The following is a 12857-nucleotide window of genomic DNA, read 5'->3' on the forward strand; positions in this document are numbered from 1 at the left end:
TCCCCAGCCACCCTCTCCCTGTCACCCCAGTGCTCACGTCTGGAGCAGGCGCCTGGAACACAAAGGGGGGCACCTTGTAGGCCATCAAGTCCCCACGGGGCCGGCCACTGTACCCCCCGGCCACCAACAGGACACTGCCGCCAAGCACAGCCGCCACGTGTGAGTACCGGCCACTGGGAGGCGCTGCTCGGCCTAGGAGAATATAGACCCCTCAAGGACATGAGACCGCCCCACAACTCCCCCTCTCACCTTCATGGTTACCCACGTAGAGGACCACCCCTGAGCCCCCCATGCTTCAACCCCACTCGTCCAACGAGGCGCTCCCAGCCTGCCTGGCCCTGCTCCGGCCCTAGTTCTCTCATCTCCTGGAGCTCCCACACCACTGCCCAAGTCATCTTTCAGACAGAGCATGCTCTCTGGGATCAGAAGGACTTGGGTTCAAATCCTGGGTCTACCACTTCCTTACATGGGTTTGGGTGGACTCCGGGAGTTGGTGATGGACAGGGAGGCCTGGCGAGCTGCGGTTCATGGGGTCGCAAAGAGTCAGACATGACTGAGCGACTGAACTGAACTGAACTGAACCACTTCCTTGCTTTCAAATCACAGATCAACTGCTGACTAGTTGTGTGACCTTGGGCGAGAGACTGGATTTCTCTGAGTCCTGCTTTCCTCCTCTGTAAATGAAACCTTGCCCTTGGGGAGCTGAGGTGGGCTACCTGGCTCTCATCTGCCTGACACCCGCCTTCCTCCAGGGACAGCCTCTGCGTTTCCTCTGGGAAACCACTCCTCCCACTCACATTCCCCAAGGCTCAAGTCGAGCTGGCCTGGACTCTGGCAGCAGTGGGGCTTGAGCCCAGGCTGATCAGAGTCAGTGACTAGTTCAAGGAGGGAACATAATTTCTACTATTGTTGGGGGAAAGATACGGTCTTCTTCCCAGGCATTTTTAAAAAAATCATTTTAAATTAAAGGATAATTGCTTTACAATATTGTGTTGGTTTCTGCCATAAATCAATATGAATCAGTCATAGGTATATATCTGTCCCCTCTCCGGGCATTTTAAAAGGGGTGAATATAATCGCAGAGCTGCTGGTGACCATCTACAAAAGCAAACCTGCCAGAGACTGAAGGAAACTAGGCTGAGAACTGGAGAGAGACATGGCCGAGGCCATCACATGAGCACCTGGATCCAGGCCAGCCTGCAGCCAGTTTTCACTCAAGGGAGTCAAGACATTCTTCTTTTTGCTTAAGCAGTAGGCTTTCTGTCACTTACAACCAAGAGTCCTGACTGATGAGTACCTATATGCTCTGTAAGTGCAGGGGACCTGGCCCAGGGATCAAAATCTACAAAGAAAGAAGAGGCCTCCAGAAGCCTCACACTCTGGTCTATCCAGTGAGGGAGCCTAAAGGTGGGCTGGGATTGGAGGCCTCCAATGCTAGGCCAAGGCTTTATTTCTGACGGTTAAACAGAGTTCCTTACGGATCCCTCCTCCTGCCCACCCCTTAAATGTTACTGTCCCTTCTCTTACGCTTGTCCTTTGTCCTCACCCTTCTATTCAGTAGGGTGGGGAGAACAGATGGGCCTCTGGGAAGTCCAGAGCCCGCTGAAAGGATATACCCGGCTTGTGCACACAAGTATCTTTCTGAGGAGAGGGCCTGTGATTTTCTTCCATTTGCAAAGCTGTCCCTGATCTCCTGAGCTTGAAAGGCTTCTCCACGCGCCCTCCAGGTGAGCCCTCTGGCCCTGCGCTCTTAGGACGGTGTGTTGGGCCCCTCCTGGACGATGCTCACTTGTTCTTCGCTTTATCAATTTATTCTCACCAGAGCCCAGAGGTTTAAGTGTTATTACAGTTTTCAGAGGGGGAAGCTGAGGTACAGAGAGATTAAATGATGGCTTTTACACAAAAAGTTGTTGAGGAACGGCCATTCCACTTCAGCATCTGCCCACTGTCTGACCTTGAGAAAGGCGCTTCTTTGGAGGCAGTTCCCTGGGACGACTGAAAACTGGCAAAACCTCAACTGCAACCCAGATCTGATGCTACTGAACGTGTCTCCCATCTGCACAGCAACAATGCCCTGGTCCTGCCTCCAGTGCAGCCATGCCTCCTAAAGCCAGCTCCAAACAGGACCGGGTGGTTTCTGCCCAAAGCCCCACATCACTATGGGGGCACATGTGACCCTCAGGAGCCCGACAGAAACAGAGGGGCCACTCACCCTCAGGAGTTCCTGGAGGGGCCAGCTCGGCCCCTGACACCCACTGATGGCAGCCCAGGTGGTAGAAGAAGATGCCATCTTCATAGCACTTTTCCTCCTGGTAGTGGGTATGCACATTGCCCCCTGGGGAAGGAGGAGAGGGGCACAGCTGGCCAGCCTGGGGGAGGTGAGGGCATCCATGCAGGGGGTCTCAGCTCAGACGTGGGCCCCTGGCAGGCAGGCAGGTGGGCAGGTGGGCATGGGCAGCCTCCTCACCATAGACCACCATGTAGTTGCCCAGGACACTGGCCGTGTGAAAGGCTCGCTCCCGTGGGCCCTGAAGTCCATCCCGGCCCTTCAGGGTGGTCCACACGCGCCGATCCACGTGGAAGAGCTCGGTGGAGTTCACCCGCACAGAGAATCTGCCGGGGAGGGGTGGGAGAGGGGCTCAGGGCAGGAAGGGCCTCTCTCCCTCCTCTGGGCTCTTAGGAGTCATGATCCCCCAGGGTTGAGACTGGCTTTACTAGATATTTATCCTCTTGGAACTAGGAACATCTCATGGGCAGGACCCAAGTCTGACAGATCTCTGGGTTCCCTGCATAATCTAGCCAGGGCTGGACACCAAGCAGAGGTGAGGGGGATGGATCGGCGAGTGGGCGTGCTTGGGGAAGCATGTGACCAAGAGATTGGATGACAGAGTAGAGAATGGGTGAGTGGGTGAGCAAATGAATGAGTGAAGGAAGAAAGGAAGGGGAGGCTGAGTGACCGCAGGAGTCTATCAATGGGCAAAGACCGCTAAAGCCTAAAGGCCCGGGGTGTTGGGCCAGGCCCGGCTCTGCAAGGCGGGGGTGGAGGGCAGGTCACTCACCGGGCAGTGGATGGCCGGTGTCCACCATGAACCAGCAGGGCACGGGAGGGGGCATGGAACACCATGGAATGGCCGGTGGCGGCAGGGGGCCGCCCACCTGCTGGCATCACCTGCTCCCAGTAGCCCCCACTGGTGCCGTCGAGGCGGAAACGGAAGAGGCCGGAGGAGAAGAGGTCGTGCTGGGTGCGGCCACCAGACACATAGAGCCAGGTGTTGTCCACGAGGGCTGCCGCGTGACCTGCCAGGCCGGGCGGCCCCGAGGGACTGGAGGCAGGTGGTGCCAGAAGCTCCCAGCGACCACCGCCCATCGGGTTAAAGGCCCAGATGTCGCTGGTGAGGGTGCCATCAGCCAGCTCACCGCCCATCAGCACCAGGGAGCCGGCCCAGGCCACAGCCACGTGGGAGTGACGGGCAGCCTGTGAGGAAGAGACCAGGATGCAGAGATGGAGAGGGAAACGGGCGGTGCCACCCAGAAGGACAGGGACGGCCAGCCAGACGGAGATGCCGAGACAGGGCAGGACGGAGAGACAGACAGACACACGCCAGGGGAGAAAAGAAGAGAGACCCCGAGAGATGGACACGTGCGAATACAAAGAGAGGGGTGGCAGAGAAACACAGGAAGAGGAGGAACTGTCAGCGAGAAACGACAGAGACCAGGAGAGTCAGATGCAACCCAGAGGGCAGGAGGCGCAGAGACCCAAACAGCAGAGATGCAGAGTCAGAGACAAAAACAGAAGGGGAAGACGCAGAAAGGAAGACAAAGGAAGAAGAAAGAAAAGCACGAGTGGGAGGGGTCGGTGACCCTGCATAAAGCTGCAGGGGCTGGGGATGTGCGGGGTAACAGGGTCACTCTGGGGCGGCGTCGACTCAGTGGACGTAAGTTTGAGCAAATTTGGGGAGATAATGAAGGACGGGGAAGCCTGGCGTGCTGCAGTCCATGGGGTCGCAAAGAGTCAGACACGACCGAGCGACTGAACAGCAACTGGGATGCCCCGGCTGGCTCCCAGAGTGGACAGGCTCCCCCAGGCGGGGCAGAGGTGGGGGCCATACCGGGGCAGGGCTCAGGTCCCAGCGCTCCCAGGTGTTGGCAGAGAAGTTGTACAGGACGAGGTCACCCAGGGCGCGGTTGAGGTCCTGGCCTGTGGAGAGGAGGACAGTGTCAGGCCCTGGCCCAGGCTGCCAGGCCTCCAGACCCCAGACTCAGATCATATGCCATCTGCTCACCTCCGAAAACAGCCAGCAGCCCCGGTGGGGACAGGAAGGCCCCGGCTGCCCCGATACGGGCAGAGAAGGCGGGGTCCCCGGCACTCACGTTGTGCCACCAGCCAGCCCCCTGGTTCTCCCACAGGTGCAGGTCACAGGCGCGTCCCAGGAAACCAGGCTCACAGCGGCACGGTCCCAGGTGCTGGGGGGAAGGGGACACACAGGCAGGGACAGACAGACAGAAACAGGCACCAGAGACAACAGCCAGAGTGAGACAGGCGGAGCAGAAAGTGAGGAGAGAGATGAACACGAAAGGAGACGATGGAAAAACAGAGAGGCAAGGAGAGAGACGGGAAGGAGACGGAGAAAGAGATGGACACAGAGACACACCCAGAGGGAGGCGGAGCAGTGGAGAAAAGAAGCCAGACCAGCAGAGAAAGGAAAAGGAAAAAGACCCGGAAAGAAAAACGAGGACAGACAGAGAGACAGGTTGGAGAAAAAAAAACAGTGGTGAGGTCAGGGTCGGCCTGGGCTGCAAGAACTCAGGTCCGGGGAGGTCAAGGCAGGGAGGGCTCGAAGCTGATCCAGTCCCAGAGCTGGACATGCATGGCTCAGGCCCTGGGTCAGTGGTCAAAGGTCAGAAGTCATGGGATTTCCCTGGCAGCCTAGTGGTTAAGATTTCACCTTCCAATGCAGGGGTGCCTCCCAGCCAAAAAACCAAAACATGAAACAAGCAATATTGTAACAAATTCAATAAAGACTTGGGGAAAAAAAAAAGTCAGAAGTCACAGCTGGGGGCCCAAGCCAGACAGAGTGGAGGGGTGGGAGTGGGAGGGTGGAGTCGGGCCTGGCAAGAGGAAGGAAGGCAAGTTCACATGTGACAGGTGGGTTACAGGTGAGGCTGGGAGTGGGTTCAGGCCAAGGAGGGGCCCCCGGTGGAGTGGGATGGAGTCACTCCCCAGGTGGGGGAGTGGGGAGTTCTGCAGGAGGGAGCAGGGTCCCGGGGTGGGGTCAGCATCCTGGGAGAGGGCAGGCTGGCAGGGGCTGTCTCAGGCAGGAGCAGAGTCAGAGCCAGGAGGTGGGGGTGGAAGGTGTGGCCACAGGCCGGGGTCCAGGGGGACAGGCTCACCGAGGCGCAGGTGCCGTGGCTGCCGCAGTAGGCTGAGCACTCCTGCAGGCCACAGTCGGGGCCCCCCCAGCCCGGCTCGCAGACACACACCCCTGGAGGCTGGCACTGCCCGTGGCTGCGGCAGCCGCCCGGGCACAGAGAGAAGCGGAAGGAGGCGTTGAAGCCCAGCAGGTTGTAGTTGGCATCACTGAAGAGGTGCAGCAGCATCTGCAGGCATGGGGTACGGGGCTCTGGGGCGGCACGGACGGAGGTCTGCTCCTGCACCCCCCACCCTGGGGCGCCCCATCTCCTGTCTTTGTCTCTCTCCACCTTTCTTTGCCCCTGTATCCTTCCGATGGGTGCCGAGTGCCCTGGCCTCGTGTTTCCCTCTGTGTGTCTACCCCCATGTCCTACACACGTCGCTTGGCTCCTCGAGCCACGGCCCCGCAGCCCAGCCCCACCAACCTTGCCCGAGGAAGCCTCGATGGGCGGAGGCCGTGTGCTCCCACTCAGACTGGCCAGCAGGGGCCCGCGCGGGGAGTCACCGTCATACACAAACAGGTAGTCGTAAGTGCATTCTGTGTCCAGGAAAAGGAAGTCCAGTAGGATCCGGTGCTGGGAGCTCGGGGCTGAGCGGTGAGAACAGGGAGGCCGGGCTCAGACATGGACCCTCCCCTTCCTGCCTCCACGCAGCCCACCCACAAACACCAAGCCCTGCTCCTCACGATGCTGGGCCCAAAGATGAGTCAGGCCTGGGCTTTGCCTTCAAGGGACTCCCAGGCTCCCAACCCAGGGAGGATGGGGCTGCAATAGCAAGAGGGACAGAAGCTCAAAGAAAGGACAGTATCAGCCCTGAGAAGGGCTCCTGAGATCAGGCCAAACACCCCCAATCATTCAGATGGGAAAATTGGAGTGCAGAGAGGAACCCCATCCCAGTGGTCACAAAGAACTGTTCCCATTTATTCTTGAGCCTTGGCCACGCCTAAGCCTGAAGGTCAGGGTTCATGCCCGAGCAGAAGGGAAACTCCCAGATGGAAAAGGGCCTCTGTGGGTGTCCTGAGTTCCAGGCTCAAGAAGCTCTAAGGGAAGAGGCCTGTTTCTTTCCCCTGGGCAAAGACCAAACCCTGTAGCACCACAGCTCCTCTCTGCCCTGACCTAGGGTCTCTTCTCTCTGTGTACTGTACTAGCTAAGGGCACAGCTTCTGGAGCCAGACTGCCTGGGCTCAAATCTTGGCTCTGCCACTTACTAGCCACTAGTAAGTTGTGTGACATTGGGCAAGTCACCAGACCTCTCTAGATCTGTTTCCTCATCCGTAAAATGGGGATATAATCACTGTGGTCGATGCAAACTTCTTGGTCACTCCTCCCATCAAGGGATGAGGGCTGGACTTCGCCAGTGGTACAGTGGATATGTATCCACCTGCCAATGCAGGGGACACAAGTTCAATCCCTGGTCTGGGAAGATTCCACATGCTGCGGAGCAACTGAGCCTGCACTCCAGAGCCCATGCTCCACAACAAGTCACCGGAATGAGAAGCCCACACTTCATAACTAGAGGAGCACCACTTGCCACAACTAGAGAAAGCCCATGCACAGCAATGAACACCCAGTGCAACCAATAAATAAGTAAATTTTTAAAAATTAAAAAAAAGAGAGAGAGATAAGGGCTGATTCCTGACCCCTTGTATCTGGGAAGAGACTAGCTTGGCCAATACACAACAGCAGATGTGAGGCTCTGGGACTCTCAAGGCGAGATCAGAGGAAGCCTGCCACTTTTACCTGGGCCTCGTAGAATATGCCTTCTCAGAACCCAGCTGTCATGCTATGAAAAGCCAGCATCACGTGGAGGGGCCATGTGTGGGTTTCCCAGCTGTCAGTCCCAGCTGAGCCGCCAGCTGCCATCAACTGCCCGCCCGTGAGGGAGCATCTTGGGTGCCTGGCCCAGACTATTCAGATGACTGACCACACGGGCCGTAACGGATAAGGCACCTTAAGTGCTGACTTATGATGGGGCCTCACACTTCATAATGCCACTGCTCCTGGCACTGTCACCATTCTTGCTCTCTGTCTGGTTCCAGAAGGTTCTCTCACCCCATGTCTCTCACTAGGGGCTCAGGGAGGTCTTGTGGGCTGGGGCAACTAGGAAACCTAGGTTCCAGCTCTGCTCGGACCTGCTGGAGGACCAGCCTCTTTCCCATGCTCCTCATTACACCTGTCTGCGCACTGGAGGTGCTCATCCACTCTTCACTAGTTCCTGGGGCTCTCGGGGCCTCAGTTTCCTTGATGTAATTTGGGGATGATTCTCACCCATCAAGGCTGGTATGACGATCCCAGATGGTGACTCCAACATGCCAGCGCAGGCCTCCTTCCTGGCTTCCTGTTTTCCCCTGACAAGGCTCCCTGAAGGATCCCCCTGGCTCGACCTCTGGTCCTTGCCCTCCCCTGCTCAAAAGCCCTCAGTGATTCCCCACCATCTCCAGGAAAAAGTTCAGCTCCCTAACTGGGGGTTTGGAGTCTCAACCTGCCCCACATCTCCCCATGGCTTACAGTTCAATCAGGAGCTGAGCCTTTGCACAAGCTCCTCTGTCTTGAACACGTTCTCCCTTCCTGCCAGCACACTTCCCCACCTTCTCCAGGAAGCCTTCCCTGATGCCCCCTGGCCGGGTGAGGGGTCCCTCCAGGTTCTCTTTCCAATACAACCTCCATTTCTCTGGGCCAGGACCATCTGTGTCCACCTCTGTCTCCCCTGCAACCGAGGCGGCCCACAGGACAGGGCCTGGGCCTATTCATCTTGTGGGTCCCTCCCCGATTCTGCCCAGCACAGGGCCTGGTGCTGAGCAAAGGCTCAGGAAACACTGGATGAAGGAAGGAAGAAATGCACCAGACAGAATACTGAAGCTGGCACCTCCCCTTCTGGCTCTGGCCAGAGCCCCCAAGAACATCACACAGAGACCTCGAGCTGTGGTCAGGAGAACGCGGAAGAACCATTCAGCCAGGCCGGGCAACCAGACCTCCCAGAATCTTACCAGCCTCAACCACACTTTAAAGCTCTGTCCTTAGAATCACAACAAACACATCTTTGTCAAGTGTCTGCCAGAGGCCGCCGGCTCACCATCTGCCTTCCTGAAGTTCCTCCCTGAGTCCAAGTCCTTCTGTTTCCGTCCAACAGGGGCCTAATCCCCAGACCATGCTGGACAGAGATCTGAGCCCAAATGCCCCTGCTTTTCAAAGGCTTAATGCCTCTTATTCATAAGGATGTTATGAATCCTTATGAGCACTGGGCCCAATGAAGTGTGAACATGGTTTAAAAAAAAAAAGTAAGTGCGTCATTTGCTTATTTTTTTAATAGATGGGGGAACATGTTGGTTCTTAGAGGTGACAGACACTGGGAAGGATAGGACCTCAAGGAGGAATCCAGAAGTCTCCCAGACACCTCCTTACCGCAACATCCAGCCAACTGGTCCCCAGGTCTCATGTGTGAAACGTCACACGTCTCTCAGCATTCTCCGTGCCTCTCCACCCACTTAGTTCCTGCCCCAATTCAGAACTCATCCTTTCCCACCAGACAAGCACACCAAGTCTCCAGTCTGCCCCTTACCCAGCCTGACAGCGACAACCCACTCCTGCTCAAAATCCCCCTCTGGCTCCCCACCAATCCCCAGAGAAAAGTCAAGCTGTTCAGTGTGACATTCAGCGCCTTTCCTTCCCTGTTTCTGGCCTGCTTTGCTCTTCCCAGCCAACAGTTCGGCCAGATCAGATGAGCTGAGACAGGGTTTTGAGACCCACCAGTCCTCCCTTTTATTTTGCTGGCGGCACATGGGATCTTAGTTTCCCAACTAGGGATCAAACCCATGTCCCCTGCAGTGGAGACTTAACCTCTGGACCACAAGCCCCTGTTTTGTCTTCATAGGGCTATTCCCTTTTCTCACCCGGTACACTCCTAACCCTGAATATTCGTTGGAAGGATTGATGCTGAAGTTGAAGCTCCAATACTTTGGCCACCAAGTCCGAAGAGCTGACTCACTGAGAAAGACCCTGATGATGCTGGGAAAGCTTCAGGGCAGGAGGAGACGGGGGTGACAGAGGATGAGATGGTTGGATGGCATCACCGACTAGATGGACATGAGTTTGAGCACACTTCAGGAGATAGTGAAAGACAGGGAAGCCTGGTGTGCTGCAGTCCATGGGTCGCAGAGAGTCAGACCAGACTTAGCGACTGAACAACACTCCAGTGCATGTTTCAGAACCCTGCTCAGTGGCTGCCCCTCTGTGACTCCCAGCAGAGTCTCTTCACTCCTCTAGGCCCGTCTACCCAACCAGGCACCTCTTTCCGTCTCAGCCCTGGGCACACTGGAGGCTGAATGTCTGTGTCTGGCCTTACCATCCCCAAGCAGGCTGGAGCTCTTCAAGGCCAGAGAACAATTTACATCCCCAATGCATACACACACTTCCCATTCTCTTCTCAACCCCTAGATGAGGACGGCCCCCACATTAGGGACAGACACACTCAACCCCAAGAAACATGCTTCACTCATACCCCACACAACAGCCAGAGATCTTCTAAACCATAAACTGGATCATGACTTTCCTTGTTTAAAACCTTCCATGGATGCCCTGCGTCCCCAGATAAAGACCAAGCTCCAAAGCCTGCAAAAGGAGGTCTGGCACAACCCAGGCCCTGTCACACCTCTGGTCTTCGCCCAGGATCTCCTCTGGGGGACTCCCACCTCTCCGCAAAGGTCAGCTCCTCATTTGCTGCCAAGGGAGGCCTTCCTAGACTTCTCTAGCTCCTCCACCTCCTTATGATCCTCAGGGCACAGCTCAAAATCACCACATCCTACACCTTTTGGTTCCTCCCAACCCTCCAGCCTCTGGCTCACTGTCTTCTTGGATTCTGTGTCCTAACACACAGATATCTTAAAGAATCTGCCTGCAATGCAGGAGACCTGGGTTCAATCCCTAGGTCGGGAAGGTTCCCCTGGAGAAGGGAATACCCACTGCAGTAGTCTTGCCTGGAGAATTCCACGGACAGATGAGCCTGGCGGGCTACAGTCCATGGGGTCCCAGAGAGTGGGACTCACACACACAAAAGCATCATACACTCTTATTCCCAGGCTTTTGCACGGGCTAGTCTCCTTACCTGGAATGTCCTTTTGCTCTCTCCTACATATGCCTCTGGTCTCAAGCATAGCCCAGGCTAAGTCAGATGCCATCTCTGAGGTTCTCACTCCCTAGGAGTGGGTTTGTTTCCCCCACTAGACTGGGAGCCCAGAACAGTAAAGATGGGGCCTTTGCACAGGCTATTTCCTCTTCCTGAATGCTTTTCTCCTCCTCCTGGCTGATTCCCACAGGTCTTTAGTCCTCAGCTCAGACATCTCCTCCTCCAGGAAGTCTTCTCTGCTCCTACTCACCCCACAGAATCAGGTACCTCCTCTGGGCACCCCCAGATCCGTGGGGTTCCTCCATCACAGCCCCGACCACACCAGGATGGACTACTAACGTGTTTGTCTCCCCCACTAGATTCCAAGCCCCAAGTCATCACAGAGTGCTGAGGCTTGTGGGTCTCTCTGCTGAATCCCAGTGGCAAAGGCAATACCTGGTACATGAATGACTGAAAAACTGCTTTCATTGAAGTACTTTAAAAAGAACAACACTAATAATCCTAAGACCATTTATTGGGTATTTACTATGTACCAGGCACAGTATACCTGTTCTCATTTAATTGCAATAGCCCTATGAGGTGAGTACTATTACTATCACCACAAGCAGGGAGGGAAAGCCAAACCTTAGAGAAAGGAAGCCACCTGCCCAAATTCACAAAGCTAGGAAGAAGCGGAACCCAAGTTTGAAGCCAGGTGGCTGGGCTCAAAGCCTGAGTTTCCAACAACTTCTTTTTAAATGAAGCTTTTAAAAAAATTTTTAATTTATTTTTACTTTTTTAATCACATCAAGCGGCATGCAGGATCCTAGTCACCACCAGAGATGGAACTCTCAGGTCCCCTGCAGTTGAAGCACTGAGTCTTAATTGCTGGACCACCAGAGTAGTCCCTAAGTATCTAAGGATTACTCAGAACAGTCCGCACTGATGCTGTGGCTTGTAATTGTCCATCTGGTCTGGGTGCAATTCCCAGACCAGACTTCAAGGCCTTCCAAGGCAGGGCCCAAGTTGGCTGCATTTCAGAGCAAAGGGCCTGGACCAGAATGGGTTCTGGGAACGTGGTCAGTGGATGAACGAGGGCACAAATGAATGAATTAGCGCACCAGCGGGTGTGTGACCCACGCGGCCCCACTCACCCTCGATGAGCCATTCGCAATTGCCATTGACGCTGTAGTTGCCCGCACCATCTGTCACGAAGCCTGGAGCCTCCCGCAGCACTTGCCGCTGGCCCTTGCAGTCCCCTGCCTGGGCTCCAGGGGACAGTGGCCCCAGCACGGCCAATGATATAGCCAGCGCCGCAGCCAGAGCCCGGCCCAGGGCCATCGCCGCCTCCTCCCGTACTGACGGGTCGTAAAGCCCCGGAGAGGGCCTTCCACCCCGTTTGAAGCCCTGCAGACCTCTATGGATGGGACATGGCCTTGTAGACCAGCGGGGTCCAGGAGCCGCTGGGACAGCCGCTGTCGCCGGGCTCTGGAGATGGAGGAGTGGGCCTTACAGACCCATGGAAAACCCTATAATGGGGGTCGTTATGGACGGGGCAGACCCTTAGGGGCCATGGGAGTCCCTTGTAGACATGGGCCCCCATAGGCTAGCTGACCCCATAAACGATGTCCAGCAGTTACAGTCGAGGGCCGCTGCAGGCCGAAACGGACCTTATAGACCACTGGGGTCCCCGGTGGGCGAAGGGGTGTACAGTTCTGCGGGGGCCTACATCAAGGATGCGGACGTCCTGGACCGGAGGGTCCTCCGGGAGAGAACCCTCCAGTCAGGGGCGGGGCGCGAGCGGGTGCCCGGGGCAGAGTCAGTCTTCAGGGGCTCAGGCCTGGACCCCACAGACGAACTCGCTTGCTCACCCACCCGCGACTCCCGTCCGAGCCGGATGAGCCAGATCAGAGAGACGAGGGGACGCTAGGGCCAGAGCGGCCAAGGGAAGACTCGCTGGGAGGGCGAGAGGGCGGGGGCCTAGCGGCCGCTGTGGAAAGGAAAATAGAGAGGAGCCGAGAAGTTGCAGAGACGCAGGTCAGAGCGGCCCTGGGAGGACTGCAGAGCACCCAAGCCCACCCCTCCGCAAAGGGAGACTTCCGGAAACGTCCCCGCCCATTTGTTCCTAGACGCAGGCGCAGCTGTGACCGCCTCAGCCGGTGAAGTGAGAATTACACATGCGCAGTGCTAAAATCTTAACCCAAACTCCCGGTGCAGGTGGCTGAGCAAAGCAACGGCCACTGGAGGGCGCTTCTACCTATAACTGGGGCAGAGAAGGTAAAAATAAAGCTGTACAGTAAGAGGACTCTGCTAGATGATGATTCATACCTTCAGGGCTCTCCGATTA

The 12857-nt window shown here is 56.4% G+C and overlaps 1 protein-coding gene across 1 annotated transcript in view; it reads right to left on the reverse strand.

Annotated features, from left to right (window-relative positions):
* Positions 1 to 12606, reverse strand: part of MEGF8 (multiple EGF like domains 8) — a 41216-nt gene extending 28610 nt beyond the window's left edge. The window contains exons 1-9 of the mRNA XM_043899272.1: positions 11665 to 12606; positions 5836 to 5999; positions 5392 to 5598; positions 4284 to 4464; positions 4110 to 4198; positions 3060 to 3475; positions 2468 to 2613; positions 2213 to 2335; positions 38 to 192 (exon numbers count right to left, since the gene is read on the reverse strand). Of these exons, the coding sequence (XP_043755207.1) occupies positions 38 to 192; positions 2213 to 2335; positions 2468 to 2613; positions 3060 to 3475; positions 4110 to 4198; positions 4284 to 4464; positions 5392 to 5598; positions 5836 to 5999; positions 11665 to 11851 (1668 nt within the window). The 5' untranslated portion in view covers positions 11852 to 12606. The remainder of the gene's footprint in view (positions 1 to 37; positions 193 to 2212; positions 2336 to 2467; positions 2614 to 3059; positions 3476 to 4109; positions 4199 to 4283; positions 4465 to 5391; positions 5599 to 5835; positions 6000 to 11664) is intronic.
* Between the last annotated feature and the right edge of the window lie 251 nt (positions 12607 to 12857).

Source organism: Cervus elaphus, chromosome 4 (genome assembly GCF_910594005.1).
Source record: "Cervus elaphus chromosome 4, mCerEla1.1, whole genome shotgun sequence".
NCBI lineage: Eukaryota > Metazoa > Chordata > Mammalia > Artiodactyla > Cervidae > Cervus > Cervus elaphus.